We start from the raw sequence: 18,452 nt of genomic DNA, 5'->3' as shown, positions 1-18,452 counted from the left end.
GACACTAAAGTAGTGATTGTCGTACTCGGTCGGGACTTGCGTAGGTTCGGCACTAATTCAAGAATAATTATTGAGGGGAGCGCGTGACGTTACGCAAAGAAAACGAGAGAAACAACTCGCAAATCAAGCCTCGCCTTCTTTTCCTTCATACGGCGGTTCACAAACGGCTATACAGATTCTGCACACAAGTGTGATAGGTAACACGAAAATAGGAAACTGTCAATGACGAATTCGTCTTTGGGTTATAATATATTATATTATGTGGCTTCTCGGTCTTCCTCTGACTCCGGAAAGATCTCGCGCTAGTATCAATGGTTTCTCCGTCGATATGCATGTAAATACCATTGAAATACCCCTCGCTGAAATACTTGAAGCGCTGCTGTCTGCTCTTCAACGATATTTCACTATTCCCTAAGAATGCTAATGAGAAATCAGATGGTAAATCGGACAATTTCGCTCTCGACTTTTCTTCCTGCGACGCCATTTTGTCTAATGTTTGTCTGAGGTTAGCAACAGTGGGGTGACGTCACTTCAGGAGGCGTGGTTAAGTGCCCTGTACGGAGGGGTCAATTGTGTCTTGTAAAAATCACCTGTAAAATAATTTCTTACGTCTTACATTTTCCTTTCGTGAGGCTCGTGCTGAAGAAGACGCCAAGGATTACCAACACAGCTGGGATTTCTTGACTTTCTTTGATTTAATTCATTGATGGCTGCCCTTCACACCCGCACACTTGTGTCTCTTCACCTCACGCTTTTCATGGAATCGTTTCTCGCACACGATGCAGCTGAACGGTTTCTCCCCGGTGTGTGTTCTGGTGTGTATTGTCAAAGAGCATCTTCGAGTGAAGCCTTTCCCACAAACTGAGCAGCAAAAAGGTTTTTCTCCGGTGTGTGTGCTTGTGTGTGCTACCAATTTAGAACGTTCACTGAAACTTAAGTTGCACACCGAGCAGGCAAAAGTTTTCTCCCCCGTGTGGGTTTTTGTGTGTGTAGTCAAAGTGCGTCTTTGAGTGAACCTTTTACCGCATTCTGAGCATGCAAAAGGTTTCTCTCCAGTGTGTGTTCTTTTGTGCGATATTAATTGTCCTTTTGCAGAGAATCTATTACTGCAAACTGAGCAAGTAAATGGTTTTTCACCAGTGTGTGTTCGCGTGTGCGTCTGTAAATGTCCCTTTTGAGTGAATCGCTTTCCACAAACTGAGCAGGCAAAAGGTTTCTCTCCTGTGTGCGTTCTCGAGTGCACTTTTAGATGTTTCTTTACAGAAAAGGTTTTACCGCAATCGGAGCAAACAAAAGGTTTTTCCCCAGTGTGTGTCCTTCCGTGTGCTTTTAAGGATGACTTGTGAAAATAAGTCTTGTCACGCTGAGAACGTTCCAGATGTTCGTTGTCAGCGTCACATGCCATTTTGTGTCCGTTATCGTCATGAGAGGCGTGCGGTGTTATGTTGCCGCAGTCTGACAGTGGAGCTAAGAGGCTTTGTCCTCCACTTTGGTCTTCGTCACCTTCTTCTTCATCATCATCTTCACACTTCACAATGACGGTCAAGGGAAACATGTTGCTATCGAGCTGCTCCTCTTCCTCTTCGACGTGGAGGGAGTTCGGCTCCCGCCGCACGGGGCGACGATCTTTTTCACAGACGTCTGCAGGACGCAAGACGACAAACAGTCAAGACTCCCGTTGTAAATTTGATGACGTGTGCCATTGCTTATGAATATTTCTGGGAACGTCTATCGGGAAGATGGATAATCATGAAGTCTGAGAACCACATTTATGTTTACTTCAAAGACACGTGAGCAGTTCAGAGAGTGGAAGCACAAATCGGCAACTTTTAGGATGCTGAACAACTGCTGTTTTCCTTGTACATGAAAAAAAACAAACAAACGAAGACTAATCAATCGTTCCTGTGATACATTTGTCGTCAACGTGACGTGTCATTTCACCTTTGAACTGTTCTTGACCACGGCCGTCACGGTCACCCTCGGAAGAGCGCGACGCCGCGACGTCGCTGCCCGAGAGCCGAGGCGAGAGGCCGTCTGCTCGGGATGCTCCACAGCCGCCTCCTTCGTCGTCTTCATCCTTCAAAGTGACGCCGGCCGACGGAAACTCGCCGACGTCGCCGTCCTGCTCCTCGTCTTTCACACGTGGCGTGTCTGGCTCCTCCTCCTCCTTTTTGATGGGCGGGGCCTCCCACTTCTCAGGATGAAAATCTTCTTCTCTGACGTCTTGCAGGACACACGAAGACAAACGTGTTATGAAAAAGAGCCGCTTCGATGAATACATACTTGAAAAGTTGGAAAAGTTAAGGGAGCATCGTCTATCCATCCATCCATTTTCTGAGTCGCTTATTCTCACGAGGGTTGCGAGAAGTGCTGGAGCCCATCCCAGCTGTCATCGGGCAGGAGGCGGGTTACACCCTGAACCAGTCGCCAGCCAATCGCAGGGCACAGAGAGACAGACAAAATCCGCACTCACAATCACACCCAGGGGCGATTTAGAGTCTCCAGTGAATGGATGTTTTTGGCATGTGGGCCCGGGCCACACAGGCGGGGTCTGGGTTTGAACCCTGGTCCACAGAAGCGTGAGGCCAATGTTTGACAGCTGCGCCACTGTGCCACTACTAAACATTTGCATTTAATATTTAAGAACTGTTTGTTGGTGAACAATAAGTATTGCTGATTGATATGATTTTTTGTTTTTTGTTTTTTTTACGATTATGAGGAATGCATTTTGTTGTTTTGTTCTGTATGTGCGTGCTTTTTCTTTCACCATTTTCAAGCGCATAGTTAATGTTCAAACTGTACATAATATTACAGTGGCTTAAAATATTACAGGTCCACTTTTATTTTTATCAACACTCCTGCCGACTGCATTTTTATGTTGGCCATTTTGGTGGTACTTGGAGGGCTACGTTGTCGTTGTTTTGGGTGGTCCTCGGTGGTCTGTGTACTTTGGTCTGTGCCCTTTAGGGTATGCATTAATTACGATTATACACAGAAAATGAAGACAAATTCATCTTCTAGCTGGTGATGGAACTTACTGACGCACGCTTGCAAAAGACTGCATGTTTATTTGTCAAGTTTGTTTTCTCATTTTTTTTTTTATTTGTTTTCTTATTTGAGGTCTCACAGGGACACGCGCGAACGTCGCGAGTGAACCACACGAGCGTTCTGACCTTGTGGCTTCTTGTCGTCGCGCGGCCGGCAAACTTCCTCCTCGTACTCTTCTTCTTTCACAGGCCGCGCGCGCATTTCCCCACGATAATCACAACATTCTGTCGTCTGTCACGCTTGGCCCCCTGCTGAGCGAAGACACGGACGTCTCTTTGTTAGCAAGCTACGCTACGCTAAGCTAGCTGGAGAACGAAAGCCGAGACGAGTTTATCGATTTATGTCAGGACGTTTTGCTGCAGTAAAGTAGCGCGATGGACGCTTCGGTCCCAATTTCCCCCAAAAAATTCCTTCCTCTGTGAAGCCAAGACTCGAACGTTCCACTGAAGCGGAAGTTGTGCGACGCCAAATTGTGTCACTTCCCGTGGCTATGGAACGTTCGCGCTTCCGCCATATTGGATGTGTCATGTGTGCGTTTGAACTAACAAAGTAAATGCACGTTGCCTCATCATGCCACACTAAGTGTATTTATGTCTTTGATTTAACCTAAATCTAATCTGACCTTTAACCTAGATCAGATTCTGTTTTGCAATACCGATCTGTCAGCCGAGTGCTTCAAGCTCATTTCAGCCGTTCACATTCTTGTTTTTGCATATCCACGTGGTGTAGCCTACTACATTACATGACATAGAACTCCATGCGAACATGTCTTTGTTGTACTGTACTGTATGTCTACACTTATAGGAAGTGCTCCATAATGACAGCTGCCAACCCAGAAAACTCGGGTGAATTTCAGCAGTGGAGGGTCAGTCACACCACCACGGCCATTCACCGGAGGAATACATTTTCATCTCAGTAGAGATCCATGTATGAATAGAATATACAAACATACCCACAAGGATCTTGTCCCAGATCTCGGACGCGCAAAGATTAGCAGGGGTGGATAAAGTATGAATCTTTGGACGCATGGTTTTGTGCTGTAGTAACTCAAAGTAAGCAAGAATACAACTCAAAGTGGCAGTTTGCAACGAGGAGGGGTAAAAGCTCCAAATGGCCGTAGAATTCCTTTGAAGTAGACCTTCGGGTTGTTTTGAAGTAGAGGAGGGGAGTCTGTCTAGGTTACTTTCTAAGCTCAGACTTTAATTCTCATCAGCTACTGCGATGCATTTGCTAAAATAGAACACAATATCAAGTGGCGGAAGCAAACATTGGCGGTCAGTAAGGTTGCACTCGTGTGACGTCGTGGCGTTCAATTTCTTCGGGAAGCCGACAAAGCTCGAACAATCCTATTTGTGCTCCAAACGCAACACGCGACCACCGTTGATCAATTGACCCCTCCGTAGAAATTGCGTCATCCGTGTCGCTGACCAATCAGAGGCCACAGATCGGCATAAACCACGCCCCTTTTTGGGACCCGCAGTTCCCTCAGACAACGTTGTATGGTCCAGTATAGCTTTTGTTAGCGTTTTATCGCGTAGTTGGGTTCTTTAACAATAGATATGGTTAAGAGGTGAAGTCACGGACTTTATAATAGTGACGAAAGGTATCCTGAAAGGCTAGTTGGTGGAGTTCAATTCGTACCCTTTCCAAAACCGAAGACCCAGTACGAAAAATGCCTTCGATGGATCAAACTTTGTGGAAGACTGCATCATCAACTGAATCCATCTAAAATCAACCGGAACAGAAGACCGACTACGAAAAATGTCTTTGATGGATCAAACTTTGAGGAAGACCGCATGATCAACTGAATCCATCAACCGGAACAGATATGTTTGCACGAAGGTAAGAGCCCTATATTTGATTTTAAATACATACGTATCGTATAAATGAATGAGCAGTTCTTCGCTTGCATAACATAGCTACGTGTGAATGATTGTCACACTTGATCTGTGTTGAGCGATATTTTGCGATGATCTGACTGCACAAACGTGTCTCTGTTGGCGGCTACCGAGCAAAGCTAAACCGGACTAGCGAGTCCTAAAAGCCTTCGACGTGCACCGAGACACCAAGACTGAAGGAAGGATGTTTGAGGACACTAAAGTAGTGATTGTCGTACTCGGTCGGGACTTTCGTAGGTTCGGCACTAATTCAAGAATAATTATTGAGGGGAGCGCGTAACGTTACGCAAAGAAAACGAGAGAAACAACTCGTAAATCAAGCCTCGCCGCCTTCTATTCCTTCATACGGTGGTTCACAAACGGCTATACAGATACAGATTCTGCACACAAGTGTGATAGGTAACACGAAAATAGGAAACTGTCAATGACGAATTCGTCTTTGGGTTATAATATATTATATTATGTGGCTTCTCGGTCTTCCTCTGACTCCGGAAAGATCTCGCGCTAATATCAATGGTTTCTCCGTCGATATGCATGTAAATACCATTGAAATGCCCCTCGCTGAAATACTTGAAGCCCTGCTGTCTGCTTTTCAACGATATTTCACTGTTAGCTAAGAATGCGAGTGAGAAATCAGCCGGTAAATCGGACAGTTTCGCTCTATTCTTTTCTTGCTGCGCCGCCCTTTTTGCTAATTGTTTGTCTGACGTCAGCGCACGTGGCGTGACGTCACTTCAGGAGGCCTGGTTAAGTGCCCTGTCCATATCAATTCATGTCAATTGAGCGGACGCCACGTGATCGTGTGCTGACGTCACATTTTGTCAGGTGCACCCGAATGACGTCATTGGTGCATCCTCGGACCATCACAAGATGTGAACACTAGAGGGAGCCAAGCACAAAAGCTGATTTTCGTCCCACCTCTGAGTTATAATTCGATAGCAAACAGCCAATGCAATCTACCCTGTGTAACTTTTCATTGGTTGCGTTTTAAGCACTTGGGGCAAAAATTTGGAAGGAGGGAAATCAAATTTGCATATAAAATAATAATTTTTTTAAAAAGTCTTCTGTGCACAAAACTTCCACAGGTGGTGTGAAACTAGTGTCACACCTTTTGAGTGATTTTAAAGAAGCGAACGTAAGTAACGCTCGGCAGCCGCCGTGGCTGTTTGCCCTCATTTGAAGATCCCAGCTGGCGTTCAAAACCCGAAATTCTTTTCGAAATATGTGGCCGTTACTCTTAATCCAATTATGCAACAGCAAATTATATTGGACATATCGCTGGCCTCATATGTCCCAAAAAAAAAAAGCGGGGTGTATTTCAAGTTTTCACGAGGGGGTGACAGGAAAAACAAAAACCGGCCAAACGACAGCTCGTATCTCAAATAAAGAACAGATTTCCTTTGGTCTGGACCGATGCACGGGGGGGGGCACTCATCGTCGGCGCGGCGGGCACGCCGTCCGCCAGGTTTCCTGGCACAACGCAAACGCAATCAAGCCAGCGGGCGGGCCTCAATTAGCGTGCGCGTAATCACATGAGCGTGAAGCAGACTTGTCCGCGTTCGGCCTGATTGATGCTTCCTGTCGCTCGGCTAACTGTCGGCGTCATGGCGGCGAGGCCGACATTCGCGCCCATGACCTTTGTTTTCGCCGCCACCTACAGCCCGCCAACATCTCCGAAACTGTTTGGGTGCAGTTTTACTTCTCTCACACACCTTGAAGTTGCTATGATGATGATGATGACGATGATGATGATGATGATGATGATGAAAGCACACCTCGAGTTGGTCTCTGGAAATGGGAGACTTTTAGGATTGTTGGGGACAAACTAATTACAGTGACAAAGTGAACTATGTTTGTGATTGTAATTCAATAAATTAGCCAGAGAACATCCATCCATCCATCCATTTTTTTAGCTGCTTATCCTCACAAGGGTGGCGGGGAGTGCCGGAGCCTATCCCAACTGTCAGCGGGCAGGAGGCGGGATACACCATGAACTGGTCGCCAGCCAATCGCAGGGCACATCGAGACAAACAACCGCACTCATGACCACACCTAGGGGCAATTTAGAGTGTCAAATTCATGTTGCGTGTTTTTGAAATGTAGGAGAAAACCGGAGCGCCCATCAGGAGAAACCCACGCAGGCACGGGGAGAACACGCAAAGTACAGTGAGGGAGGGCCGGGATTGAACCTAGGTCCTCAGAACTGTGAGGCCAACGCTTTCCATCCACCCTGAACCGATGTCAGCATTCATACTACGGTAAGTCGGCACCTTCAAAGAAGTACTTTACGTTACTTCAATGCACAGAAAAGCAACACGTACAAATGTAGCGCACGATAACAACGCTCAGGCTTACATTTTCTCTTCTGTGTTGGATCAAAAACTATTTTGAAGTCCAGCTCAATTATCTTCATCTCGTGCTTTCGTAAAAAAAAAAAAAAACCAAAAAAAAAAAAAAACACAAGTACACTTATTAAATACACCTTTAAAGACATTGTAAACATAAAAAAAAAAAATGGTTTCAAGTATGAAATATCTCCAAAACACGGCGTGTGCCTTTAAGAGGCGGGGCCTGGCAAGTGACGTCGGCAAGTCCACACTTTCCCTCAGGCGAAGGGCATTACTGTAAGTGGACTGTTGGCACTTATCGCACAAATGCAATTGTGCAATTAGAACAAATCATCGTGTGCATGCCGGAGGAAGCCAAACAGTCCGAAAATTGTTTCCAAAACAAAACTTTGGACCCACGAGACGCTTTTCAGGTACCGCTTGACGAAGAAGGTACCCGAAGTCCAGCTTTTTTCCAAATTGCACAGCCTCGTAAACTACTTGATGGGTAATCAAGAACTGAAGCGCTCTTGCTGCCAAAAAAGTGAGGCCGCACATATTGTTGGATGGTTGGAAAGATGAATAAATGGCTGATTATATGGGAATATGGATGGATGGATGGATGGATGAATGGATGGATGTGAAAAGGGCTTTTGGGCTCCCGGAGTTAGTTTTTTTCCTTTCTTCGCCCTGTATGACTCGGCCCAAGATTAAAAAAAAAATCGAAACATCTTTGTGGATTTTGTTCTACATCACAGGTGTCAAACTCAAGGCCCGGGGGCGGGATCCTGTCTGGTACATGATTTCATGTGGCCCCCAAAGCCAAATCTAGAGTGTCAATTTCCATGGTTCTTGTAAAATCTGTACCAAAATTTCAAAATGTCATAAATCAGAAATGATCAATTTGAGATATTACAAGCAAATGTGAAAAGTTGAAAAACACATTCCCCTTGATTTGTGATTCCAAAACTAGTTCAATTGGTGATGTAAATATGATGTGACTGAATTTTTTTGTCCCACAGTCCTAATGGCCCTCTGAGGGAAACCGGAACAACAACGTGGCCCGCGATAAAAACGAGTTTGACACCCCTGTTCGAGATGAATCTGCAAGATGGATGGATGACTGCAGCTCGTGAAGTCATAATGATGGCGCGCACGCACCCACGCGCGCGCACGCGCTTCCGTCGGGCTCAAGAGTCGAGCGGCGTTCGTCAGAAGTGTCGCTCGTCATTCTCAAGCCGATCGGCCAGACGCGAGGGAGTCGAGCCGGCGGATTTCCAGAACCGAACTCCAAACGACTGAGATCAAGAACCAGCTCAAGAGTAGCAACAAAACAGTAAGTAGCACATAGGACACTTTTGGGGGGCTTGTTTGAGAAAAGGAGCCATCCATTTTCTTTGCCGCTTATCCTCACGAGGCTCGCAGGAAATGCCGCAGCCTATCCCAGCTGTCAACGGGCAGGAGGCGGGGTGCACCCTGAACTGGTCGCCGGCCAATCCCAGGGCACATGGAGACAAACGGTCGCTCTCGCAATGAAAAGGAGCCACTGAAATACAAATATTGTTTTTGTCTGCTCATTCGTGGACGGTACACAAATAAACATTTTAATAGAAGTGCGAAAAATAATTTTTACTCCAGCCACAATTTCCACGGTTGAGTCTCCGAGCCCAAGAACAGCCTCGCTGTGTCCCAGTGGAAAGAAAAGTCCAAATGGATGGAGATCTCCAGACATATGGACGACCGGTTCGAGCGTCTGCCTCACAGTTGTGAGGTCTGAGGTTCAAATCCCAGTTCGCATGTTCTCCCCATGCCTGCGTGGCTTTTCCTCCCACTTCCCAAAAAACACGCATTGAATGGAGACTCGAAATTGCCCTTTCGGTGTGATTGTGAGTGCAAATGGTTGTCTGTTTCTGTGTGCCCTGCGATTGGCTGGCGACCAGTCGAGGGCGTGTCCCGCCTCTCGCCCGAGGATGGCTGGAAGGGGCTCCGGCACGCCCACGGCCCGCATGAGGAGAAGATGAACATGAACGTATTTAATTCATGTAAATTCACACTGCTTAAAACAGTTAAGTTAGTTCGGACCGACTTGTTTGCATTTCACATTTAATCTCTATGTTGAAAAATGATCACGCACTTGTAAAAGCATCATCATCATCATCATCGTCATCAAACATGAATGAATATCGATTCTGCTTATTCATCTAGAAAGTTCTATTAGTTGGCTCCGTTCATGTTGCACTTTGAATTTTCTTTTTTTTTCCACTTTGTGAGTGATGTTCACAACCTGACTACAAGATATGCCAATCGGTATGTCAACTGGAGAGCAAAATATGTATTTGGATACTGTTTATATGAGCGATTGATTGAGTCTTTCGGTTTATCCCGGTAGGGGTCGCCAGATTGTGTCATCTCAGATGAAACGCTCATATTTGTTTGGCACAGTTTTGACGCCGGATGCCCTTCCTGACGCGACCAATATTCAAAATTCATCCGAAATTGAAGCCAGTCAGCTTCGCGCACATACACTCACTTGTGATTTTCATTTGTTGAACTTATTGATATGTTTGTGAATCCGTTTCATCTGGGATTTTTGCCTGTACATTTTGTCCGGGTTTCGTGATCTCCCCTTTAAGATCTCTCACTGACTGCAACACATGCGATTGTATTGTTTTTGTTTAAAGGAAATATATATATATATATATATATGTATATACACAAACACTTTCATGTGTTTCAAATTTTGCAGATAGAATTTGACGGAATCGACAACTTTTGTCTTGAAAATTCAGTGTTTGGACACACACGCACATGCCAAGCCAGAAAATAATGACCAACTAGACAATTTATCTGAATGGGTTTGTGTATAATTTGAACAATACGCGTGTATTTGTTGACGTTCATCCCCGCAGATGGACACCACCCGAAACATCACCAACAGGCCAGCAGAGGGCGCCAGACAGGCCGGAGCCACCATCCTCTTCTCCCTCAAGAACGAAGTGGGCGGTCTGGTCAAGGCTCTCAGGACTTTCCAGGTAAGGCCACCATGCCAAACGTCGCAAATAAACTTGAGCCTCAAGCGTGCGCCCGCAGGAAAAACACGTCAACCTGGTTCACATCGAGTCCCGCAAGTCCAGGCGCAGGAATTCCGACTTTGAGATCTTCGTGGACTGCGACAGCGATCACCATCAGCTCAGAGAGTTGACGCAGCTTCTGGCCCAGCACGCCAACGTGGTCGAGATAACATCGCAGAGCCACTCCGGGAGCGACGCAGCCGCCGCCGCCGCCGCCACCGCCGTGCAGGCAGCTGACGGTAGGCTTCGTTATCTCCATTATTAAGGAATCTGTACTTGAATTCAAGTACCGAGTTGAACCTCTGTTATCGCATGCCTCAGTTTTTCAGCGAGTCGGTTTTCAAAAGGTCTGATTTTGTCCCATTTTTGATACATCAGCTCAGTTTTCATACAGTACAACAAAAAGTTTGACGGAGTCATTCTTTTGTCGGAATTGATCCTCATTCGTCCAAAGTGTTTTGGAAGTAAACGCTTCAACTGACAGCAAAGTGTATTCCACACTGCTGAACAACTCAAGGCGATAACAAGCCTCCCGGTCTGCTCGACAACACATGAGCACCCTTAGTGTAACGCACAAATAAGAGCTTCGAAATTAAAACAAGGTGTATAAGAATCATTTTAATACACTTCCTTTAGCCATGCGGTAGCATATTTAGCAGTCGCAGCGAAAAAACAACGTTTTGGTTTTGGCCAACTGGGTTTTAGTCACATTTTTTTGGTAAGGATTCATCGCGAAAACTGAGGTTCTACTGGATTTCTTTTTCTGACGTCCTCGTTCCCAAATACAGGGAGTCCTCGGGTTAAGAGGCTCTCGACCGAAGACGTTTCAACTTTACAACGGCCGTCCCCCGTCCGCCACTTTGTCCGGCTAATGCTTGTCCGTGTTTGTTCGCCGGGAGTATCTTTGCATTTTTCTCCCTCCTTTTTCGACATTATGGCCCAACGAAGAAAGCTATGTCTCTTTAGCGATGCTTCTGCAGCCAAAAGAAATCCATTACCACAGAAAACGAAGCTCAAGATCATTAAAAGACTGGAGGAAGGAGAGACACCAGCAACCGCCAAGGCTTCAGTCGGTCGACCGTGGTGACAATTATTAAAGACAAAGCCCGTATTTCAGTGTAGATGAAGGGTTCCGTTCCTTTGTTGGGTACAAAGATCACAAAACGAGATTCTTTGATACTTGTCGACATGGAGAGGATCGAGGACCAGGTTCCTTGGCGATAGCTAAGGACAGCCTCCCCTTCTTCTTCTCCATCCACCTCTCAACAGTGTTGCTAAGTACGTCATCTTGTTTACTTCACTGTATTTGCTTTTCATACAAAGTATTTTGACACAAATTCTGACTTTAATGGTGGAATCCGACATAAGTCGAAATTCGAGTCAAGACGCTACTGTAGGAACTGATCTCAGTCGTAGACCGAGGACTCGTGTACATTGAGGACATTTATTGAGAAAGACAAAAACTACTGACGTTTTTGCTACAATTGTAGTTAGTTTTTAGTGGGCCTTGTAAAAGTCAAAAGTACCAGTAGTACATTACTTATCGTTTGTTGAAAACCCGTTTGGTTTGTGTTTTATGTTTTTTCCATTTTAGTTTTGCTTATTTCATTCTTTCTTGTTTACTCTCTTAAGCATGAGACAACCTGAAAACTCGTTTTCAAAACAACGTATTCCTGGACGGACCCAACGTTGCTGCTCAGTCAGCATGAAAGACGATTTAGGGTCGGCAAAAGCCAAAGTTTCCCTTTAGGAAAATGGAAAATGGAAATTTTGAAACGTTCCCCCGAGGCTGGGATGCGTTTTGAAATTTTTGAAAAACATTACAGACGACATAAGATAAGCGCACCTGGCTTACATGTTGTAAACATGAGACTTTTTTTTTTTTTTTTTAAATGCCACGCTTGTTCCAGAAGAGTGGGGCGTTCCCTGGTTCCCCAAGAAGATTTCGGATCTGGACCTATGCAACCAAGTTCTGATGTACGGCTCCGACCTGGACGCCGACCATCCGGTTTGTCCCCGGCAAAAAAAAAACAATGGAGTTGTAAAAACAGAAAATGAATCGATATGAATAAAAATCCTTCTCTCTGAATTTTTAGGGCTTTAAAGACAACGTTTACCGCAAGAGAAGAAATTACTTCATCGATTTGGCCCGGAGCTACAAACAGTAAGTCGGACCCTGATTGATATGCAATCTCCACCGGGGTTCCTAATAATTTGGAGCAACTGAACGGCAGCGGTGACCCGATCCCCCGCGCGGACTACACGCCCGAGGAGGTCCAGACCTGGGCTCGGGTCTTCCGGGAGCTCAACAAACTTTACCCCAGCCACGCCTGCAAGGAGTTCCTCACAAACCTGCCCCTGCTGGCCAAACATTGCCACTACAAGGAGGACAACATCCCCCAGCTAGAAGACGTCTCGCGCTTCCTCAAAGGTCCCGAAGCCGAACCGGCCCGAAATTCAGCCGCGGTCGCAAAAACCGAAAGACGATTTGCAGCCTATGACACAGTTTTGTAAACATCAACGAAGCCAACACACTTTTTTGTAGAGCTAAAAATAATTTTGGAGTCTTAAGCGAAACTAACTTTTTTTTTTAAACGTGCACATTTCCGCGAACATCAACAACCATTTAGTCTCCCCCAAAAATCCAACATACATATTTTGCGTGGAAAAAAAAAATCAAAGCCATTGTAAGACTTTCAAGCGAATGCAATGGAGGCGTTTGTGTAGAAATCAAAGACAAGTTTTTCATAAAGCGAGCTAACGTTTCAGCAGTTCTTGAGGTAAACGGCAAAAATACAAACATCAAAGATAATCTCGTTTTTCACAAAGATTTCCCGGGAACATTAAACGCGGTTTTAGACGTCTGCTTTTTTGGGACGATCAAGAACAATTGACAAAAGTTTTTTTTTTTTTTTTTTTTGTAGACATAAGTGATCATTTATGCTACGGGCAACGCTAACTGGCGTGTTTTTGTCAACATCAAAGAAATTTTGAGGAAGCGCACATAAATGAATGACGCTTCAGCCTCCTATGCATTTAAGGCATATCCACATCCATTTTCCAAGCCGCTTATCCTCACAAGGGTCGCGAAAATTACGCCCCGAACTGGTCGCCAGTAAGACGTGTCGGAACAAAACGCGTCAGTCACATCAGCGTGGGCAGCGTGTTTTTTGTTGTTGTCAACTTCAAGACACACGTGTTGATTTTGTCTTGGTAGAGCGCTCGGGCTTCAGCATCCGTCCGGTGTCGGGTTACTTGTCCCCACGAGACTTCCTGGCAGGTTGGTTCTTCCCCGTGACGTTTTTTTTTTTTCTCAAATGCGCGTCTTCTGCCTTACTTTATTTAGTATTTTTTTGACTTTGCAACAAAATTGTTGGCAGGTTTGGCCTTCCGAGTGTTCCACTGCACTCAATACGTCCGACATAGCTCGGACCCGTTCTACACGCCGGAACCGTGAGTCCTCACACTCAAAATATTGTCAGTGGCTTTGATGAGAACAAAAAGGGAAGTCCTTGTTCATGAAATCTTCTTTAAACCTTTGCAAAAATTCTAATAAACTAAATTAGTTTTGTTGAGGGAGCACAGTGGACGAGGTTGCGGGTGCAAATCCCCGCCCCGCCCGTGTGGAGTTTGCTTGTTCTCCCCGTGCCCGGGTGGCTTTTCAGAAATATGAATGCTAGAGTGAATGTGAGTGTGTTTCCTTCAATGTGCTCAGTCGAGGGTGTCCCTCGCTTCTCCCCTAAAGACAGCCCGGATAGGCTGCAGCACTCGACCCACGTGAGGATAAGCGGCTTAGATAATGTATGCATGTATGGGTTTGTAAATAATCGGTTATCGTACATGTTCACAAACACTTGAATGGTCCATCCATGGATCCATCCCTTTTCTGAGCAGCTTATCCTCACAGGGGTCGTGCGAGTGCTGGAGCCTGGGCCTGTAAAACACAACTTTATTCTACTTAAATTACCCCCCCCCCCAAAAAAAAAAAAACTATTCCAAAAACTCAACGTTTTCTTTTTTTCCCTCTGTTGTTGTCGGATTATTTTTAGCAAAACATCTGTGAAAGACTAAATTGTCTATGAAGTGCAAAAGATGGTTTTTTTTTATTTTTTTTTCTGCCGGGGGGGGGGGGGGCTTTCAGGGACACGTGCCACGAACTGCTGGGCCACGTCCCCCTGCTGGCCGAGCCCGGTTTCGCGCAGTTCTCGCAGGAGATCGGCCTGGCGTCGCTCGGAGCCGACGACGACGCCGTGCGCAAACTGGCCACGGTAAACCCACGCGCTCCACGGCGCACGCACGCGCGTCTCTCCAACATTTGAACGCGGCGTTTGCGTTTCAGTGCTACTTCTTCACGGTGGAGTTCGGACTTTGTAAGCAGGACGGAAAACTTCGGGCTTACGGGGCAGGACTGCTCTCCTCCGTGGGCGAGCTCAAGGTACGAACGACACCTTATCGATGATGATGATGATGATAATGATGTCCCATTTTTTCCATCACGTCATCCTTTCTGTTTACGAGTCAAATCTAATGTTTTTATTCTTTAAAATCACAAGTTTAAAAAAGATTACATTTTGAAAATTAGATTATTTTTACTTCACTCCATTTTATTTTTAATTGAAATAGTATCGCTTAAATCCTTTTATGTTAATTTTTTAAAAATAATTTTCCATTTTCCAATAGTTTGTTTGCTTTGTTTTTAGTAGTATTTTTTCATCGTAAATAAGAAACTGTTCTTCAATGCCTTAGCAATGTTTTGTGTTCCTTTTTTTTTTTAAAGTATTTTTTTTATTTCATTGTACTTCTCTGTCTTCAGTTTCGTGGACGTGTACCTAATGTTTTGTCCGCCGAGCGCGTATCACTCAATCGAGACTGGCCTTGTACGTGATGACCAAAAAAAAAAACAATTTTTGTCAAATAAACTGTGGCAAACGCAAAGTTTTTTTGAAAATGTGGCTGCAGTCGATGTTCCATGTGCACTACAGCTGCCCGCTATTGGCAAGAAGCAAAAGTGCACGTATGGAGCCTTTTTTTTTTTGGTGTTTTTTATTTGACTTCCGTTTTTTTTTTTGTTGTTGTTTTTTTTTTGGGGGGGGGGGTTTCCGGCGGTCCAGCACGCATTGTCCGGCGAGGCGAAGACCTTGCCGTTCGAGCCTCGGGTGGCGTGCGACGAGGTTTGCGTCATCACGGCCTTCCAAAATGTTTACTTTGTGGCCGACACATTCGACGGCGCCAAGAACAAAATGAGGTCAGTGGGAAACTAGCAGCTACTTCTCATATCATACCCCCACTCCCCCCCCCCCGTCATATTTTGGTGAGGGGAAGTAGGATGCTTTATTTTGAATTGTTTTTTCCAAGATTCACAAGGTATTTTTCTTCATTATATTTTGAACTATTTCAAGATCATGTAGTTTTGATTTTGCAAAATTGCTTCTTTTTCATGGAAAATATCAGTTTTTAAAAATGGCACGTTACATACATTTGGGGCAGGGTTTGCATCTATTTTATTTGTGCAAGTCCAACTCAATCAATGCGTTTGCAGCCAAAGTAACGTGAGTACATTCAGTGGCTGAAATTCATTCACATCAGTCCAACTCAAATTACTATAATTAGTCTCAAATAAATAATTTTAGCACTTAATTCCACGCTTTTGAATAGTAGCTGTCCAAAGATGATTTTTACGGAATTATTATTATTTTTTTTTAGAATCTTATCACGCGACAGACATGCTGTCAAGTGTCGGTTCATTAGCAAAATTTTCTTCAAAAGAACAAATATTTTTAGTGGAAGTAATGAACTGAATTCACTGTTGGAGACAATCATTTTTCAAAGTAAAACATTTGACACTGGAAAAACGTAATACAACAGAATTCATACAAATTGGTCATTCCGTCTGTGCAACCCAGCAACAAATGCCTCCCTGACCGGTACCGGTCCGCAGACCAGGGGTTGGGGATCACTGGTCTAGGCCATTAGCTAAATGTGGCATAGCTAGTTATCCCATAATGCCTTTCCAAATACGCTGAAGGTCCTCGTGGTCTTTTAGGATAGGTAATATGTAAAAAAAAAAAAAACAATAATAATCAGTACTACCCAGGGAAAGAAATTACAGTTGCGGTTATTTCCCCAGCTGCGCCGCTACAACTTGTCGAAAGTCGCCAAATTCAGAGCGCGGGAGAGAACTGAACATCTCCAATGGGCGGTCCTAATTCAAATTTCAAATCAAACAAATTTGTTTTGAGTTCATAAACGCAAAACTATGACTTTAGTTAAACAGAGAGGACGTGCACTCGCAAATAGATTTGTTTTAGAAATTTGAATTTTTTTAATTTTTGATTTTTTTTTAATCGTGTAAAGTCACGCCACTTTTTTTTTTGTTGTTGTTGTGGGAAAAATAGCAATTTATTCTTGTAAGTTTTTCTCAAAGAAATACTCCGGCCAGAGTGGAGGATTTTTTTTTTCCCGCCAACGCCTCGTGGACTTTGTTTGCCGGCGCAGGGACTTCGCCAAAGGCGTGCGGCGGCCGTTCTCGCTGCGCTACAACGCGTACACGCAGAGCGTGGACGTGCTGAAGGACAGCGGCAGCATCCGAACGTTGGTGGAAGATCTTCGCCACGAGCTCCACATCGTGGAGGACGCCCTCAACAGGCTCAGCGCCGCCGCCGCCGTGTGATGTGTGGCCGCGCTATGCTAATGCTAGGCTAGCGGATGTACGAAACCTGGGAAAAAAAATATAACTTTACTGCTCTAATGGTTATGATGTTTGAAAAATGGTTAAAAACCTTACAGTAAGATTACAACTTTCTGAATTTTTTCTCTTCAAAATACTTTTTTTTTTTTGCACCAGACTTTGTGGCTTGGAAAATATTCTTTCTAAATCAAGAAATTGCAAAACTTTGGATCGTGAGAGTGCGACTTTTAAAAATTCACATTGATTCCAATAATTTTTCTTGGAAAAAAAAAGTAAACATTGTATTCTTGTAAGTTTTTTTTTTTGGGGGGGGGAAACCTTTTTCAAAACAGTAAACCTTGAACTGGAAAGGTTATGACACTGTACTAGTAAAAATTCAAATAAAAAATGAAAAAAATTAAATCCCCCCCTAAAAAAATACAACTTGATACAGGATACTACAATTATGACACCCCCCCTAAAAAAAAAAATTTAAGAGAATACAACAGTTTTATGGGTGTTTTCCTGAAAAAAATAAATGTAATTTCTCTTCCCTGAAATCTGACCTTGATTGCCTGATGCTATGCTAACAGGCTAAGCTAACACTGTGCTCAATGTGATGATGCGTTTTGTCATTTATTGTCCAAACGTAACTGTTGTCACACATATAACATAAAACAAATACGAAATAAACGTTTAATGATGCAAATGCAATTATTTTAGTTGCTGTGCGAAAAGTGGCCATTGAGTTTTTGCTCGTTTAAAGACGAAGAGTTGATTTGTGTCTGACTGAATCCTCACATTGACGTTTACCCTACAAAAAAATGAAAGAAATGTACTTGCAGAAGATTGAGGACTTTTCTCTTTTTTTTAAAAAAAAGCTGCCTTTCTTGTAAGATGAAGGCAGCTTTCCTAAAAAAAATCATTTCAACATGATGGATTTTTTTAAATTTAAATAGCCTTAATCTCAAAAGTTTTATTTTCTTTAAAAAAAATCAAATGATATTCTTGAAAGTGTTTTATTTTCTTAAAAAGAATCTAATTTATTCTTGAAAGATTTTAGTTTTTTTTCCCTCCAAGAATATGTCTGCAATCTTTTAAGACATTTTATTCTTGGAAGATCACGTCTTTTTATGCTAATGTTACTGTTTTATAATGTTCAAAACCCAAGTTTATCATCATCCATCCATTTTCGTTTGCCGCTTATCCTCGCAAGGGTCGCGGGTGAGTGCTGGAGCCTATCCAAGCTGTCAACGGGCAGGAGGCAGGGGTACACCCTGAATTGGTCGTCAGCCAATCGCAGGGCACATCGAAACAAACAGCCGCACTCAAAAGCACACCTTGGGGCAATTTAGAGTGTTCAATTAATGTTGCATGTTTTTGGGATGCGGGAGGAAACCCAGAGAAAACCCACACAGGCACGGGGAGAACATGGAAACTC

At 44.1% G+C, this 18,452-nt stretch overlaps 2 protein-coding genes across 2 annotated transcripts; one reads left to right on the top strand and one right to left on the bottom strand.

Moving 5' to 3' along the window:
* Window positions 1-694: 694 nt before the first annotated feature.
* LOC133497605 (zinc finger protein OZF-like) lies at window positions 695-3,497 on the bottom strand. The gene is made up of 3 exons (XM_061813646.1): window positions 3,174-3,497; window positions 1,942-2,223; window positions 695-1,641 (listed from the first exon to the last, which is right to left on the bottom strand). Exons 1-3 carry the CDS (start codon window positions 3,247-3,249, stop codon window positions 701-703), a joined length of 1,299 nt encoding a protein of 432 aa, XP_061669630.1. The 5' UTR covers window positions 3,250-3,497; the 3' UTR covers window positions 695-700.
* Window positions 3,498-4,681: 1,184 nt separating this feature from the next.
* LOC133497598 (tryptophan 5-hydroxylase 1-like) lies at window positions 4,682-17,720 on the top strand. The gene is made up of 14 exons (XM_061813638.1): window positions 4,682-4,890; window positions 7,050-7,204; window positions 8,296-8,609; window positions 10,183-10,305; window positions 10,364-10,583; window positions 12,255-12,352; window positions 12,441-12,508; window positions 12,579-12,775; window positions 13,562-13,624; window positions 13,725-13,797; window positions 14,486-14,612; window positions 14,684-14,779; window positions 15,456-15,589; window positions 16,840-17,720. The coding sequence occupies exons 4-14, from the start codon at window positions 10,183-10,185 to the stop codon at window positions 17,012-17,014; spliced, it is 1,374 nt and encodes a 457-aa protein (XP_061669622.1). The 5' UTR covers window positions 4,682-4,890; window positions 7,050-7,204; window positions 8,296-8,609; the 3' UTR covers window positions 17,015-17,720.
* Window positions 17,721-18,452: the final 732 nt, after the last annotated feature.

This window comes from Syngnathoides biaculeatus, chromosome 3, assembly GCF_019802595.1.
Source record: "Syngnathoides biaculeatus isolate LvHL_M chromosome 3, ASM1980259v1, whole genome shotgun sequence".
Taxonomy (NCBI): domain Eukaryota; kingdom Metazoa; phylum Chordata; class Actinopteri; order Syngnathiformes; family Syngnathidae; genus Syngnathoides; species Syngnathoides biaculeatus.
Note: the sequence above shows the minus strand (reverse complement) of the source record. Positions and strands in the feature narration are given on the sequence as shown.